Source organism: Pan troglodytes, chromosome 3, assembly GCF_028858775.2.
Source record: "Pan troglodytes isolate AG18354 chromosome 3, NHGRI_mPanTro3-v2.0_pri, whole genome shotgun sequence".
In the NCBI taxonomy this organism is placed as follows: Eukaryota; Metazoa; Chordata; class Mammalia; order Primates; family Hominidae; genus Pan; species Pan troglodytes.
Genome location: NC_072401.2, coordinates 83,078,099 through 83,095,701, shown reverse-complemented (window position 1 = coordinate 83,095,701; position 17,603 = coordinate 83,078,099). Strand labels below are relative to the sequence as shown.

At 39.7% G+C, this 17,603-nt stretch overlaps 2 protein-coding genes across 6 annotated transcripts in view; both read right to left on the bottom strand.

Annotated features, from left to right (window-relative positions):
- Positions 1–498, bottom strand: part of TXK (TXK tyrosine kinase) — a 68,042-nt gene extending 67,544 nt beyond the window's left edge. The window contains exon 1 of the mRNA XM_016951783.3: positions 73–498. Within this exon, the coding sequence (XP_016807272.1) occupies positions 73–88 (16 nt within the window). The 5' untranslated portion in view covers positions 89–498. The remainder of the gene's footprint in view (positions 1–72) is intronic.
- Positions 499–2,723: 2,225 nt separating this feature from the next.
- Positions 2,724–17,603, bottom strand: part of TEC (tec protein tyrosine kinase) — a 131,300-nt gene continuing 116,420 nt past the window's right edge. For 2 of the 5 annotated variants that reach the window (XM_517310.7, XM_063808911.1), the window contains exons 10-18: positions 16,795–16,874; positions 15,488–15,621; positions 12,256–12,330; positions 11,340–11,511; positions 11,011–11,227; positions 7,287–7,351; positions 4,831–4,949; positions 4,585–4,742; positions 2,724–3,419 (exon numbers count right to left, since the gene is read on the bottom strand). In XM_517310.7, the coding sequence (XP_517310.3) occupies positions 3,336–3,419; positions 4,585–4,742; positions 4,831–4,949; positions 7,287–7,351; positions 11,011–11,227; positions 11,340–11,511; positions 12,256–12,330; positions 15,488–15,621; positions 16,795–16,874 (1,104 nt within the window). In that variant the 3' untranslated portion in view covers positions 2,724–3,335. The remainder of the gene's footprint in view (positions 3,420–4,584; positions 4,743–4,830; positions 4,950–7,286; positions 7,352–11,010; positions 11,228–11,339; positions 11,512–12,255; positions 12,331–15,487; positions 15,622–16,794; positions 16,875–17,603) is intronic. The other 3 variants (XM_063808913.1, XM_063808912.1, XM_016951780.4) reach the window with 2 other exon arrangements.

Here is a 17,603-nt window from a genome sequence, read left to right as displayed (position 1 = left end):
TCCTCTGCTGTTCAAGAATAACAGGCCCCAGAACAAGCCCCAAAAATAAATGACAAAGCCCATCTTACTCACAGGAGGAAAGGATCATGGCAGCCCCTTCTGCGGGGAGCACACAACAGTCTTCAGTTCTTCTGCGGTGCTCTACTCACAAAAACACATCTTTCAACTGAAATCATAGTTCGCTCAAGATGTTTCTCACGGGCAGAGTTAACCCCACCTATTTTCCTGTTCTGAAAACCTCAGAAGAGTATAAATGACAACCAATGGCATATATAAGAAAGCTCAGTAATCTCCATCCCAATCTCTGAGGGTATCTGCTATTAGTCTCTCATCCCCAAAGGTGTGGGTGACTCGCAAACATCATTTTCAAGAAATCACAAAATTTTGGTAAAAGGCACCTTTAAAATTATCAAATCAAACTGCCCTCTCTGGACTGGGAAGGAAATGAAGGCACAGACAGAATAAGGGACTTGCCCAAGGCCACACCGTGAGTGGCAGAAACAATTAGATTCTAGGCTCTGGAATATTGAGTTTAGAATGTTCCATCCTCCCACTCAGCAGACACTTTATTTGGGGGAAGTCAATCTAGTAATAACCCTAAAATGTGATTGGGGGATGGCTGAGAAATATAAAAACACCAACAATACAAAACACACTTGGGAGTTTCACTTCATCCCACTGGAAAGCATAACCATGTGTCAACTAATTAACAGAGCAACTTTAACGAAGACACAGCATATTCTAATCGCCCTTCCAATTTCCTGGTTTAGATTAAGGTCTCCTTAGCATTCTGGGTGATGACTGTTATTTTTACTTCACCTTTTGCCTTTGTTATGCTTTCGTATAAAACTTTTTTTTTCTAAGTCTTAGTGAAAAATATTTAAAGATTTTTGAAGGAAATGTTGACAAATGTTGCCAGGTGCTATCTATCTTGTTTTCCCATAAAAAGCATACACTGACCATTAGGACAGGGACTCTATCTTCTCCTCACTCTCTTTCATACCACCTAGTACTTCCCGTAGCTCCTCAAGGTGAAAAGGGAAGTATGGGATGGGAGGAGGGAAGGTCAGGAAGGAAGGAGAAAAGGCTGACAGTGATAGTAAGGTAGAGTGTGCCAGGACCGACTCCTTGAATGAGCTACAAGTCAGTTAAAAGTTGTGCATGGTTAGCAACCAAAATGCCCATCAATGATAGGCTGGATAAAGAAAATGTGGTACGTATACACCGTGGAATATTATGCAGCTATACAGAATGAAATCATGTCCTTTGCAGGGACATGGATGGAACTGGAAGCCGTTATCCTTAGCAAAGTAATGCAGGAACAGAAAACCAAACACCACATGTTCTCACTTATAAGTGGGAACTGAACCATGAAACACATGGACACAGGGAGGGGAACAATACACACTGGGGCCTGTTGGGGAGGGCAGATGAGGGGAGAGCATCAGGAAAAATAGCTAATGCATGCCAGGCTAATATCAGGAAATATATATATCAGGCTAATATCAGGAAAAATAGCTAATGCATACCTAGGTGATGAGTTTTTGATAGGTGCAGCAAACCACCATGGCACACGTTTACCTATGTAACAAAACTGCACATCCTGCACATGTACCCTGGAATGTAAAAAAAAACTTGTGCCTGTTTTTGTGATGGGGGTACAGTTAAACAGGTAGACAAGAAGGAATGTGGCAGATTGTGATAAGGCTCGGGATAAGCAGTTTACTTTCTTCCATTATGAGGGGCACAGGAAAAGAATAAACACAGCCTTCAGTGGATGGACTGCCTGGTGCACAGACTCTAGACTGACCAGGATGAAATGAAATGGTTCTCCAGGGTCAGAGTGAAGGCGCTGCCCAGAGCAGCCAGCCTGTGTGTTCACCCAATGCTCCAGAGCAGACCATCATGGCCTCCAGAGGAGACGCAACTCCTGAAGGGAAGGCGCTGTGTCTCCCTCGGCTAGTTACCCCACCAACAGCAAGAATAACGTGTTGGGCAATAAACGGTCTCTGGATGACTGATACAGTTTCTTTTCGCTGGCGCTCACGTGACCGAGATAGTTTCTTTTCCTTGGCGCTCACAAGGCAAAAAGGAAGGCCCTAACTCCGTTGATGTCTTAGTAGAGCTTCTAAGGGTGAGAAATCCACACACACAGTCTTGACAGCAGGGTCTCCTGAGAGGCTGTACAACAATCCCACCATCCAGGAACCCAAGTCCAACCAGGCCTCCTGAAAAACGTCCGGGAGGCACGGAACACCATGCTCGCTGCTTCTCTCGGTAGCTTCCTGGATCCTCCGCCACAACTCAGGCTGCTTCCGGGTCCTATGTGAGGTGGGGGCAAACTTTGTTGCGAAGGTCACCTGATCCTTCTGCCCCAGAGCTCAGCACTTCCAATTATAGTGTCTCTGTCCCAGGGAATATTCTTAAGGCTTAGAAGTAGATTACCCGGTTTAATTTTCCATCTGATTCTGATTAGCTGCGGCCACCATGGGCAGGATTACATAAGCCAAATGCACGTGGTTAAGCTGGACAGGCATCCCCAGACACATTTACCTGAGTGAGGAGGGGGCGTTACTCATAGAAGAATCTAGACTTTCTTCTCTTCAGGCATATTTGATGTTCAGGGGGAAATGAATTAACAGCTATAAGGCACAGTCTCTAGTCCTAAGAAGGTGAACTCCTATACTACAGGATTAAAAGTTTCAATTAAAAGACAATTCGTGTTTCTCATAAATATATAACTTTATATATTATATATATTTACAATATATACAGCATACAAATATTATTCATGTAATACTAAGAGCAGTCTTGAAAACTGAGATGTTTTCAAAACAAAAGATAGGTATTTATTTATCCAAGGTGGGTTCCTGATTTATCTAGAACCCAATTGTAGACAATGTCTCAGGCCCAGATTTCTGTAGAAGTCAAAGGGAAAAAGAAGGGTTGCTTGGTCATGACTCTAATACCCTTCCCCTTCCCACATACCCTGGCCTTCAACTGGCATCAGCTAACATGGTCCCATGTGTGCACCCCTGAATGGCCAAACCCTGGGGCTACACACAGTGCCTGGTAAACAACTGTCACTCAAGTGCCTGAGGAATGAATAGAAATGAGTGATTTTAATCACCATTTCTAAGGCAACATTTCCACACTCTGGGAGATTCTGTCTAGAAGCAAGTCTAGACAGAGGCTGGTCTAGAAGCAAATTATTTATGTGTTTCCACTGTGTAAGTAAAACAATCTACATGTCCAAGTGCTCAATAAATTAAAAGCCACAAAATGCCCATCCTTCCTTGTGCTTGGGAATCTGGGAGCCACTGGTCACACATCGCTTATCTTCCAAAAGTTTCTTCACATTCAACTAGTTCATCTATTGTGCGCAGCAGATCTTCGAAAGAAGGCCTTCCCTCTGGTTTCTACAATTAAAAGTCAAAGAGAAGCTGTGGGTTCCAGAATCCATTCCAAAAAACCTCTCACTGCTCCAACTCCTAAACACAGCATATTACAGAGAGACTTCACTGCTTTGGGACTAGGACATACAGGCATCTCCAAAGGGGTCTTGTCTCTACCCTAATTTACCCTGCATGTACTGCTGCTAGGCTAACGTTTCTAAGACACTGCTTTCACGTCTCTCTTCAAGACCCTGACAGATCTTTTTACTGCCTGTGAAATCAAGTCCTGCAAATTTGTAGGAGCCTCTATAATCTGCCACTTCCCGACCCTCTTGTTACCCAATCTTATTCCCCACAAAATCCCTCACATGGGCTGTCTGTTAAATAGGGCCACTGTCTCCACTGTTGTGCACACTGTGTTTATAACCACCTCCTTACCTTTGCTCAAGCTGTTCTCTCTCCCTTTAGCACCACTTCCTGCCCAGAATGTCTCTGCCCATCCCAATCAATGCTCTTGGGAGGCAGTACAGCAAGTGGTTGAGACTCTGGGCTTTGGAATCAGACAGGCCTATACTGTTCTGTAGCTAAGTGACCCCAGGCAAGCAGCAACCTCATGACCCTTAATCTTCTCATCTACAGAGTGGCTACAGTCAAAGTATCTCCACCTCAAAGTGTTGTTTTGAGAACTAAATCCAAAACACTAAGTATAGTGCCTGGTACATAATACATGTGAGCTAATGTTACTGTCTTTCAGAAGTCATTTGGTATCTAATCTCTTTTAGGAGGTAACATTTCAATACTTTCAAAGACATCGGAAAGTTGAGGTTTAGAGAAAGAAACCAACTCTGGTAAAAAAATAATACTTCAACTCTACAAGTGAACCAATGAAAAAAGAGCTACTTCTCCAGGCTTATTCCCCAAGTCCCTATCTCAGGCAACCATGGAAGGAGTCCCACTTGGAAGTGAGGAAGCAGCCTGAATGTATCGAGGTAGTTATTAGCATTTTCCACATCTTTACATTCTTCTTCCCGTTATTCAGAACTTGAGTTGAGAGGGTTGGCTTCCTACCTAGAGCTTGAAATCACTATAAAGATGCACCACCTCACTAGGCTATAAAGACTGCATGTTATCCATCTACCAAGCCCAATCCCTAAGAGATTCAAAAAGAAAGCACACAAAAAATCTATACCTCCTGCCAACATCTCAGCATCACCTCATACACATAGTTGGACGCCAACTTCGGCTGGTAGAGTCGGTGGCCTCGAGTAACCATGGTTACCACTTCATAATTGGTGTATTTTTCAAAAGGCATTCTGCCTTCCGTGAATACTTCCCACATTAAAACACCTGGAAAAGGATAAGGATTACCAAATGGACGTATCCACTTTCTCCTCAGGGTGGACGGACATGAGGAAACATGGACCATGGATCTTACCAAATGACCAGACATCTGATTTGCTGCTGAAGCGGCTGTAATTAAACACTTCAGGTGGACACCACTTCACGGGAAACTTAGCACCAGAAGAACTTGTGTACTGATCATCCAGAACATACCTAGAGTAAGACACACCATGGGTTTACACCTCTGAAGAACAATCTGCTTTTTCTACTTGCTCTTTCATTTTTTTCCCCTTGCAATCAAAAACACAGTTGACTGAAGTCCAACAAGCATCCGGTTGAAGCTAAATGTTCACCTCAGTGGCCACACCTGGTGATTTCCAACTTCCTCTCAGCTTAATTTAAGTGCATGAGATGGATCCATCACCACGTTACCATCTGCACTTTCATTTTTCTGTTTTTCTTTCTTTTCTTTTTATAAGGCAGTAGAGACAAGGTATCATAAAATAGTTTGCAAGCTTTTCTTTGTAAGCAATTTTGTTCTTTAAATAAAATTTTACCCAAAGGCCCCATATGTAAAAAATCTAAAGCAGAGCTGCTCCAGAGGAAGTGGTATAAAGCATCTAGAAACACACATGCTTTCAGGCCTCCAATTCCACAGAGCACAATTTAAAACTACAGCATATGAAAATAGCAAATGCAAAAAAACAAAAACAAAAACACAACACAAAATGCCACATGTAAATGGTGGAGTATGTATTTATACATAACATCCCCACATACATACATACACTCAAAACAATACTATATAATTTTTCTATGTGAACATACAATGTCCTTCTGGAAGAACATACAAAAACTGGTAACAGTAGCTAACTTTAGGGGAGAATCCTTGATTAGGGTTGGTAGATGAAAAGACTTCAGCACTTTCTGTAAGGTGGGCAGCACATATTTACAAAAGGAATGTATCTCTGTATTGTGTGTGAATATACCATTAATTTCTAAAAGGTTCCATGAGAAAATTTTCGAAGAATTGCACAAACATCCTTTGCTATGTAGACAAAGATGGTGACTCGGCACAAAGCCAGCTGCTGGCTGGCAGACAATGCCACTGTGGGCTGGATCAAACTGTCAGCCAGTGGAGTCTGAATTTAGGGTATAAAGAGGTTTTTGAGTGGTTGATACAAAACTGCAGATTTTCTGAAAGCCTAACATATGACGATTGAACAGATGAAAGCGGCAGACAGCCTGTCAAATATATAGTATCTGTATATAAAAGCAAATAAAGAGCATTGGGTAATTAATATCCTAAGAGTTGGAAGTTCTGGTCCCATTTCTGACAGTAACAGTTTTCTAATCTCCCTGGGCCTGAGTTTCCTTAGGAGTTAAACTTGGCCCTACATGGCCTGGTCTTTGCCTGCATTTATGAGCATTCCTGGCACTGCCCGTTGGCCAGCTACCCTGGCGCTTTTTCCGTTCCTTGAGCAGGCCAGACGTGTCCCAGACTTCAAGCTTTTTCACTTTTTCTTCCTACCTGAAATAGTTTATCCTTTTATTTTCACCTACACTGGCTACTTCCTACCTTTTCGTCTCCAGTCAAATCTGCCTATCACAAAGAGGTCATCCTGAACATCAGATCAAGTAGCCACCCTCACTCTTGCCCTGCATCATCATTCAGCACCACCCCAAATTATCTCTATTACAGGGATCAGTCAACTTTTATGTAAAGGGCCAGATAACACATATTTCAGATCTGGCAGGCCATACAGTCCCCGTGACAACTACTTGACTCTGCATCTGTAGCAGGAAAGCAGTCACAGGTAACACCTAAATGAATGAGCGAGGCTGTGTCTCAATCACGCTATTTTTATGGACAGCAACATTGGAATTTCAGATTTTTTTTTACATGTCATAATATTCTTTTCATTTTCTTCATCCATTTAAAAATGTGAAACCCAAATGAGGTTTGGGTCAGACTGACAGCCACAGTTTACCAGTATCGACCGTGCTCGATCATGTAACTTTATCAGGTCTTCTGATTCACCCTCTTCCTCAATGTAAGCTGCATGCGGGCAAGGACTTGTAGGTCTTATTCTCTATATGGTTCAGCTTATCATTATGCCTGGCACAGAGCAGGCACCTGATTTTTTATGGGTGGATGTATGGATGAATGAATGGACAGACGGAGGGAGAAGAGAGAAAAAATAAACTAAATACCTTTAAAAGGTATTTTATAATACTATTAAATTATAAAAATTAAGAGAAGAAAAACACTGCAGACATGGACATACTAAGAACCTCACCACCAAATATGTTTTTGTGAAAAGAAAAGATTCTAGAAATCTAATCCACACCAGGAAATACAGTGTATTTAACAGGCTATACTACCACCTAGTGGAGAGAATTACTACCATCACAATATATACTTAATTTAATCTGAGAACCAGTTAACAAGATTTCCTTTCTGCTTCATCAGTGCAAATTATTCCCACACTTATTAATTCCACCAAAAAAATGCAAACATCACCTAAACCCACGTATACTTGGACATACCTGGCCATTCCAAAATCAGATACTTTTACAACTCCCGCCTCACTTACTAGACAATTTCTGGCAGCCTGGAAAACAACATTATGATGGTATATTAGTTTTAAAATTCTACCATTTAAGTAGGAAAATGTAAGTTCTATTTATATTAAATTTAGTGTAACCTAGTCAACATTTGCAGAGAGTGGAAACACCCTTTAATAAGTTGTTTTTACCCCTATGGAAGTATTTCCATTGTGTATTTGAAAAAATGAATAGGCAGGTCAGAAAGTTGTATTTGCAATAAGGCATTATTACATAATCTTTACCAATTGTCTTTTTTTTTTTCTTTTCTTTCTTTTTTTTTTTTGAGACAGAGTCTGCCTCTGTCGCCCAGGCTGGAAGTGCAGTGGCACAATCTTGGCTCACTGCAACCTCCACCTTCCAGTTTCAAGTGATTCTTCTGCCCCAGCCTCCAGAGTAGCTGGGATTACAGGCACCCACCACCACAGCCAGCTAATTATTGTATTTGTTGGCCAGGCTGGTCTTGAACTCCTGACCTCATCCATCTGCCTCGGCCTCCCCCATTGTTAGGATTATAGTCACGAGCAACCTCACCGGCCAACTGTCATTCTTAAACAAGGGCTAATAGAAGGGTCAACTCACTTTTCTCCCTCCCAGACCTGTTCTTATTAAACTATCCAATTTTCTTACTGACAATGAGAACATCTCTTGAAGTCCTTAATCCGGTTCTCACTAGGTGAGCTTAATAACACACAACCATCAAAATGATGGGCGACCAATCTCTTATCCAATATTTCTGCTCAGTGATTGGTCATCTCATCCCAGTCAAAGAACAGGCTGGGTGCAGTGGCTCACGCCTGCAATCCCAACATTTTGGGAGGCTAAGGCGGGTGGATAACTTGAGGTCAGGAGTTCGAGACCAGCCTGGCCAACATGACAAAACCCCTTCTCTACTAAAAATACAAAAAAAATTAGCCAAGTGTGGTGGCACACAACTGTAGTACCAGCTACCTAGGACTGGAGGCAGGAGAATTGCTTGAACCCATGAGGTGGAGGTTGCAGTGAGCAGAGATCGCGCCACTGCACTCCAGCCTGGGTGACAGAGCAAGACTCCGTCTCAAAAAGAACAGCTATGTGTAAATACAGTTTGCTTTTTCATTTATGTTCCCAGTATATTATAACATGATGTACAAAATTGGTCAAATACAATTGTGGATTATTTAATTTATATTTTCTTGCATGTTCTTCAAGGTTACAAGGTTTAAGAAAATAGTTTGATAGAAAGACGTAGTATTTCTCAGAAGGAAGACATGAATATTTTTTTTAATTTTTTAATTTTTAATTTTTGAAACTGAGTCTCGCTCTGTCACCAGGCTGGAGTCCAGTGGTGCGACCTTGGCTCACTGCAACCTCCACCTCCTGGGTTCAAGTGATTCTTCTGCCTCAGCCTCCCGAGTAGCTGGGACTACAGGCGTCTGCCACCACGCCTGGCTAATTTTTTTTGTATTTTTAGTAGAGACAGGGTTTCACCATGTTTGCCAGGATGGTCTCGATCTCTTGACTTCGTGATCCGCCCGCCTCGGCCTCCAAAAGTGCTGGCATTACAGGCGTGAGCCACCACACCTGGCCGATAATATTTTTAATACCATAACCCATAGACCAAGATATGTTTTTCTTCCTGACTGTTCATAATTCTATTTTCTCTATGTGGCAATTCCATTCGTATGAGGTTCCTTCTTGCTGAGTGCATTTTAAGAGTCTTATAAAGTGAGAGTTAATATCCATTCCCTGGACTGCCTGCATCTTCCTATGAAAACACTTCACAACTCCACAATGCCTGCACTGGATGGTCAACAGGATTCTTTACCAAGGAGACAAGAGCATCCAAAGTTTCCCATAAGGGGTGACACAAACCTACCATAGTAATACCAATATCACAGGCACAGAAATGTAAGAATCGTTTTTGCCAAAACATCATCTGTGTGGACAGGTGTAATCTGCCACACCCACGTAGATACTCAGTTTTTATCAGTTTTATAAGGACATCTATTTTGTTCTTAGTTCTTAGTTCACAAGTTTTAACTGACAGAGATGTTCTTCATCATCCCTGACACAATGATAACAATAACCGATGTTATCTACAGCATGTCTATTTTACAAAGCCCATTGCCCCAGTCAAATAATGTGACCTTTAAAACAGTCCTGGAAGCCAAACAACATTATAACCCACAATTTACAGACACAGAAACTGAATATAAGATAAGGTAAGTATCCCAAAACACACCTAGGAAATAAAGTGTTCCATCTCCAAATCTTCAATTCTCTAATATGTTTTAATTCTAGAGAGCATAGCATAGTAGTTAAGTAGGGACTTTAGAGCCAAACTTCCTGGGTTCAAATCCTGGCTCTACAATTTACTTGCCCATTGGAAGTTATTTTATCCTATTTGCACCTCAGTTTCCTCATCTGTAAAAAGGGAATAATAAGAAAATCTACTTCCCAGAATTATGATTAAACAAGTTTATTTGTAAAATACTTATCAGAACAATGTCTGTCTAAGGTGACTGTTAACTTTAAAAAATGTTTTGCTAAGGCCAGGTGCAGTGGCTCACACCTGTAATCCTAGCACTTGGGAGGCTGAGGCAGGCAGATTGCTTAAGCTCAAGAGTTCGAGACCAGTCTGAGCAACACGGCGAAACCCCATCTCTACAAAAATCAGCCAGGCATGGTGGCACATGCCTATAGTCTCAGCTACTTGGGGGCTGAGGCAGGAGGATCGCTTGAACCCGGGAGGTTGAGGCTGCAGTGAGCCAAGATTGCGCCACTGCACTCCAGCCTGGAAGACAAAGTAAGACCTGTCTCAAAGGAAAAAAAATTTTTTTAAAAGTTTTTCTGCTTTCTAAAAGAAATGTGTCCATGCTTTATCACTAGAAAGCTAAAACTAAAATATGGGAGAAAGTCCCAAATGAAAATTACACTCTTCTTGGTAAAAGAATTATTTTCAGGGGACAGACAGTGCTACTGATATGCTGAAAACAGACATTTTCAGCTGATTATTTTCAGGGGACAGAGTGCTACTGATAGCTGAAAGCATCTGTAAAGAACAGGTAGAGAAGAAAAACAGAAGGAAAAGAAGAATGGAGGAGAGAGTGAGAACAGGTGAGAAGGGAAAAATTGTCTCCATCATAATTTAGAACTGGTAACGGATTTCTTTTTCTAGCATTTTGAGAAGTTAACATGAACCTCCATGTTTTCCCAGTGATTTGAGAGATTTTTTAAAAATCCAAAGGATTTCTCTTATAGTTTCTGTTTATAGTGTGTGAGGTGGAAAAGAACTTGGGATCTAGTTAGAAAGTCAAGGCCAACCCCAATTTCCCTATTTATCACAGTAGGCGAGGCTTTTGACTTCCCTGAAGCTAATTTTCTCATCTGTACAAGAATGATGGTAAGAGAATCCAATGTGAGTAGCTATCTCATGGGATTCTTATGGAGATCGAAAAATTAAAACATGGAAACTTGCTTGGAGATATTAACTAAGTAAATCATTAGATTGAATAAAGATCTTTCCTTTAAAATTATAGGGCAAGTTAAATTTACCAACTTTAAAAATAATGGTGAAAGATTGTTAAGAACAAAAATTGGCTATTAATACATCATTGCACATTTGCTGAGCCAGTGTTATAAAGGAATTCAGCCAATGAGTGGGAATATGGGTGGCTAGGGTTACCAGATCTCTGTGGATGAAGCTGTTTCTCTCCAGATACTCCATCCCTTCACACACATCCTGACACATGCTCAGCAGTACGTCTCTACTGAAATGACCTTGTCTCTGTCGGAGGAAATTCAGAAGGCAGCCCCTTTCCATGAACTCGGTAACAATGTATATTGGTTTCTGCTGGGTGCACACACCATAAAGCTGCACTAACTTCGGGTGTGTCAGTTTCCTGGGAAGGAAGACATATATATAGTTACTATAGGAAAAGAAACTACCAAGTTTTTGGTGAGGGGCCACTTTTTAATACAAAAAGATGAGCCAGAAAGATGATAGCAACTTACATCATCACTTTAGCTTCTTCTATAAAGTCCTCCTCGCACATTGCACCTTCCCGAATAGCTTTGATTGCGACTTTGTACTGGGCTCGCCATTTGCCAAGCCTCACCACTCCAAACAGTCCACTTCCCAATTCCCTCATAAAGGTCAGTTCTGAAGGGTTAATCTCCCATTTCTCTGCAGGACAGAAAGGGAAAGTGTTCATATTTAAAAAGGAAAACATAGCATGAATCAGAGAAGGGGAAAACGAACCTATAACCAAGATCAACCTCAAAATTACAGGATAACACTGTAATAATTCCTGGTAAAACACAGAACAGACTTGAAACCTGCATCTGAACTGCCAAAGGTGGGGAGGATGAATCCCTTCTAACCAACGTGAAATGAAGAAGGCAAGACAATTCTGCATAACAAGCTAATAATAATATAGCCTGAAAGTTAAAGGTACTTTTGTCAAACAAATACTTCCTTCTTTACCACTCTTCCTTCTCAGGTTTTTTTTTGTTGTTGTTCTTTTTCAATTCCATCAAGTTGGAAATAATCTAATTTGCTGTTTTAAAGGCTTTTGCCAGAAGCAACAAAGACAATTAAGTTGGAAGCTTGCTTTCTTACCTCCATCCTTACTCACGTTCTTGTAACCAATAAAGCTAGTGAGAACCAGGAAGGGCTTTGATTTATTTTAGATGTTAACATGATAATGCTTATTTTTCACTGACAGAAAGTTTTCTATGGAATTATGAATAATGATGAAAATTGAATACCTAGGCTGCTATGGTCTTAAGTATAATTATCTAAAAACCTATACTATAAACTTATAAAAAACAGTTCCAGTATGTGAAATAGTACACATCCAAATTTATCTTATGACAATGGATTCTTTTCAAGGAAAATTAGCTCATGCAACCACAAAATAAGAGTTACCATAGCTGAATCCTGCAGTGGTGGGTGCATTCTTCCCTTTCACACTAACTGGGTACCGAAGCCTGGTGACAAGTCCTAATAATCAAAGAAAGCGTTGCAGTCAAACTCATTCATAATCATTCTGCTTGGTCACATGCTACAGGAAACTCACTTAGAAAATTCATCATTTATTCATTTACTGCTCATCCTCTGTGTGTACATACAGCACTCTGCCATATGCTTTTATTCATTCAACAAACATTTTCTTTTAAATACTACAGTGTTTAACAGGCACCATGCCAGCTTTCTCTTTTTTCAAATATTTTAAAGGATGTTAAAAGGTTTCTAACAGTTATTTCGTGTTCTTTTCCAATATGAGAGCTGAACTATGAAAGGGAATTAGATTAGTCTGCTAAAAATGGAAGTTATTCACCTGACATGACTCAGTATTAGCAATCTTAGCATAAAAATCGGGCTTTAGGATAGCAACAACTGGGAATACCAACTACTGGAAATCAGTGTGGATCTTTTAACCCAAGTTGCATACAGCACTCAATAAGAAACAGGAGGTGTCTCTTCCATAAACACCCATAGCACTCTGTATTTCCTCTACTACAAGATATCTCAAAGCAATTTAAAATCGTTATGTACTTCTCTGTCTCCCCGCAAGTGGTAGGGTCTGGGAAAATCAGGATCAGTGACTACACCTAGTCCACCACTGAAATATTGAAGTCTCCCCAAAGCCTGGCTCTGTTTCTGGCATGCAGTAGGCACTTGATATATGTTTGTTGAATGAATTGAGATGACGGTGAAGAATAAAACTTATACAGGAACATGGAAGAAAAAATTAGGGAGCAAAAACACCAAAAAAGAAAACAACAGAATGAGATATAAATTGATATGAAATCAGTTCCTGAAATGTTAAACACAGAGTTACCATATGACGCAGCATACCCATAACTAGGTAAATACCCAAAAGAAATGAAAACATATTTCCACGCAAAAACTAGTACACAACTGTTTACAGAAGCATTATTCATAAGAGAACAAATGTGGAAACAACCCAAATGTCCATCAACTGATGAATAATAAAATCCATACAATGAATTATTTGTATACCTGGCCACAAACCAATTTCTAACAATGTGTTCAGGAAGTCCATCACAGCAATAAACATTAATGGCAATTTACATTGTCTAGAATCCCTAGTGATATTGTCAGCAATTTTTTTCCTTAACATCATTATATCTATAGTTTGTACATATCTAGGCTATGTGTTGGCTTCCATAAGTAGATGAAGCATGACTTTCTAATACAACAGGTGGATGGTAAGATAATCCCCCTATATTTGGAGATAGAGGGGTTGATCCTGTCTCACCATTTAGCATTATTATACTCAATTTGAAACTGTTATTTTATTTAAGAGTTAAATGTAGACTTGTATGCTGGCCTGAGAACATAAGCATTCCACAAATATTGTGTTAGGCTCTGGGTTGTAACTCAATAATAGGTAGAAGTTATTGTGCAATTACTATGTGTCAAGCCCTGTTCATTTTGTTTATATTATCTGATTATTTCAATAAACTTGTGATGTATGTTTTTAAAAAAGGGAATGGAATACATCTACATACTACAACATGACAACGTCAAAAACAGTTAAGTCAGAGAAGCTTAGTCACGGAAGACCACATATTGTATAATTCCATTTATATGAAATGTCCAGAATAGGCAAATCTATAAGAGAGACAGAAAGTAGGTTAATGGTTGCCTGGGGCTGGGCTGGTGAAGGGGGATGGGATGACAATTATTTGACACAAGATTTCTTCTTGGGATGATGACAATGTTCTTTAAAAAAATTAGATTATGCTGATAGTTGGCACAACTCTGTAAATATACTAAAAACCACTGAATTGTATACTTTAAATGGGTGAGCTTTATAGTATGTAAATTTTATCTAAATAACCATTATTATTATCTGAAAAAAAAGTGAACAGTCACAAAATAATAGGCTTTGCGAAGGGTGCCTTCAATAAAATTTCAAAATTTTTCATAAGTTGTGTGAAGCACTGGGCTATCCCTGCCCAGTTACATTTTTAAAGTCAAAGGCTGGAAATCTTTCTATATAATCCTGTGGAACTCTAATTTTCATGAATGTGGTTTCTGTTATTTTTTTGGTATTCAGTTTGTTCCCACTCTGGTGGTAAGTGTACCAGAGATTCAAGATGGTTAACTTGTGGGACATGATTACTCTAGTCTCTGGAAACCTATAGCATAGGACTGAATCCTGGCTTATCTGGCATCTTCTGTGACTATTCTGAAATAGACATATCTTGGACTTTAGTATCAAGGACATATATACCACATAAATGTGAACTTTTTTAACTTTTCAGTTCAGGGTTACAAGTGCAAATTGTTATATGGGTAAACTTGCGTCATGGGGGTCTGTTGTACAGATTATTTCATCACCCAGGTATTAAGCCTAGTACCCATTAGTTGTTTTTCCTGATCCTCTCTGTCCTCCCAACCTCTACCCTCCAAAAGATGCCAGTGTGTGTTGTTCCCCTCTATGTGTCCATGTATTCCTATTATTTAGCTTCCACTTATAAGAGAGACCATGTGGTATTTGGTTTTCTGTTCCTGTGTTAGTTAGCTAAGGATAATGGCCTCCAGCTCCATCCATGTCCCTGCAAAGGACATGATCTCATTCTTCTTTTACGGCTTCATAGATTCCATGGTGTATCTGTACCAGATTTTCTTTATCCTGTCTATCACTGATGGACATTTAGGTTAATTCCATGTCTTTGCTATTATGAATAGTGCTGCAATGAACACCCACATGCACGTGTCTTTATAATAGAATGATTTATATTCCTTTGGGTATATACCCAGTAATGGGATTGCTGGGTTGAATGGTGTTTCTGTCTTTAGGTCTTTGAGGAATCATCACACTGTCTTCCACAATGGCGGAACTAATTTACGCTGCCACCAACAGTGTATAAATGTAATGTGAACATGTACTATATACCACTGGAATAACTCATGTCCTAAGGTCAAGACAGAGCTTTTTATAAAACTTGATATTATTTCTAATTTTTCTTTGTATATATCATTCCTTTAATATGCAGTAATTTTAAATCAACCACATTCTACAATGAACTAACTATAAAAGAAAACTGCTCAAGGAATTAATCACAGTATCTGATCATTTTAATCACTACCTTATATTTGAAGTAGGTTTTCACAGCTCACTTACCTGCTGCATTGTGCTTATGATATTCAATAATCTCAGGAATGGAGCCAAAAGCATGTTTTTCAGCTAGGTAATACTTCTTTGGAGATGATGTTGTTTCCTTTATATGATAATGCCTAAAACCTGATGAACCTTCTCTAGAACAAAAATCAAAATGTGTCAGAACCAAGTTGAAATAATAGAACTTCATTCTTAAGATGTTTTCTACAAGGGCAACCACAGTGTCTCTCCATATGATCCCATCTATTCCTGGCACAAATTTTACTTTCCCCTTGTTCTTCTTAGCTTTGTCTTTCATATTAGCATGTCAAAGTTTTTAAATTACTCACTGAAAACATACTTGGCCCTTTGCATGAGATTTTGAAAGAGAACATTTATGAATTCCATTTAACAACAGTTGGAAGTCTTAAAATAGCTATTAGCAGCTACTGCTTTTTGTTCCTGCTGTTGCATAAACTTACAAATGTCTAGAACACTTAAATCGCCAATAGTGAATAAATTAGACTTTTAAATATTCAACTTGAGGGACCTTTCTAGAGCACAGATCTTCTCTAGTCCTCTCTTGCTAAAAATACTTTCAAGATGACTCCTGTTGCTCTTAGGGTAAAGCTCAGAGTCACTGACATTGACATGAACTCGCCTCTGCTTCAACTCTGAGGCTTCTCTCTCCTCCCTTCACTCTGTGCTCCCATTCTACCTGCAGCTACAACATACTTTTCAGTGCCTTGAACTCACCATATACTCTCTCCCGTCTAGGTCCAGGCAATTTCCTGGGTCAGAAACACTCCGTCTCCTCCCTCCAAGTTTTTCCTGCTCGCCTATCAGGTCTCAGCCTGGATGTCACTTGGGAGAGCGTTCATGACTAACTCAAGATGTGCCTGGGCTGTGTATGTACCATCCCCCATCCCCAAACCCGCCACACACACACATTACCCTCCCACATGGCACTTACTACCATCACTCTCTGTTACTGGGCTGCAGCATCTACTAACCTACTGGTGGGCAGGGTCTCTGCCTCCTTTGCTCATATTTTTATCCTTAGTGACCAGCACAGTTCACTATAAATGTTTGTTGAATGTTACTAAAGTTATTATAGCCATACTCAACAAATATATATGAAAAACTATAAGGAAAATTACTGAAAATATAAATACAAAAAACAGTATATACACTTTAGAAATCAAGTTCAGGTTTTCTTTTTAATGGTGAAATGCTGCATATTTTTATGAAAATTAGGAATCCATATAAACTACATAGGAAGTTCACACAAAAACTCTAAATTATAAAAAAAAAATGGCAGGATTACTCACCCTCCAAACTTGGTATAAAGGGAGACTGTGTACAAGCCTGGTTGACTGGAATCCCTTACCATAAAACCACCTTCTTTATCCTAAAATCCAAGTTCAGAAAAAAATTTTTTTACTCTAATTACTAATAGCATTGCCATGGAGAAGACTAAAGAACCTAATATTATAATTTTATGATTATTATTCTTTCCCAGAAAAAAATGCTTTTAAGAAGCACAACTTACCAGTAGGGCCCCTTGGTTTCTCCCACCCACATGACTTTGTACTTCAAATTACTGCGCTAGGAGAGTAGTTAAAGAAATCACACTCAATTCCCCACAATCACAAATCCTCATGAATGGTGAGACATTTCAATCAGATAATCTCTCAGTGCCCTTCCAGAACTGAGAGACAAGATTTTGCAATTCCTGTAAGGCCTGGACATGTAGGAAAACTGTCATGGAAAAATGTATTTCTTAATGACTGGGTTTCATTTCATACATTTTTTGTATTTGTTATAAGCTTTGATTCCTGACTCAGTATGATTTTCAATCCACGCTGAATTTTCCTAAAAATGTCTCAGTGCTTTTTATAAGAATGAATTTAAAAATTCTTAATTCTCTAGAAGTTGAAGTTAAATATCAGTCATATCGGTCTTTTTTTTCTGAGACAGAGTCTCACATTATTGCACAGGCTGGAGTGCAGTGGTGCGATCTCAGCTCACTGCAATCTCCACTTCCTGGGTTCAAGCAGTTCTCCTGCCTCAGCCTCCCGAGTAGCTGGAATTACAGGTGTGCACCGCCATGTCCAGCTAATATTTGTATTTTCAGTAG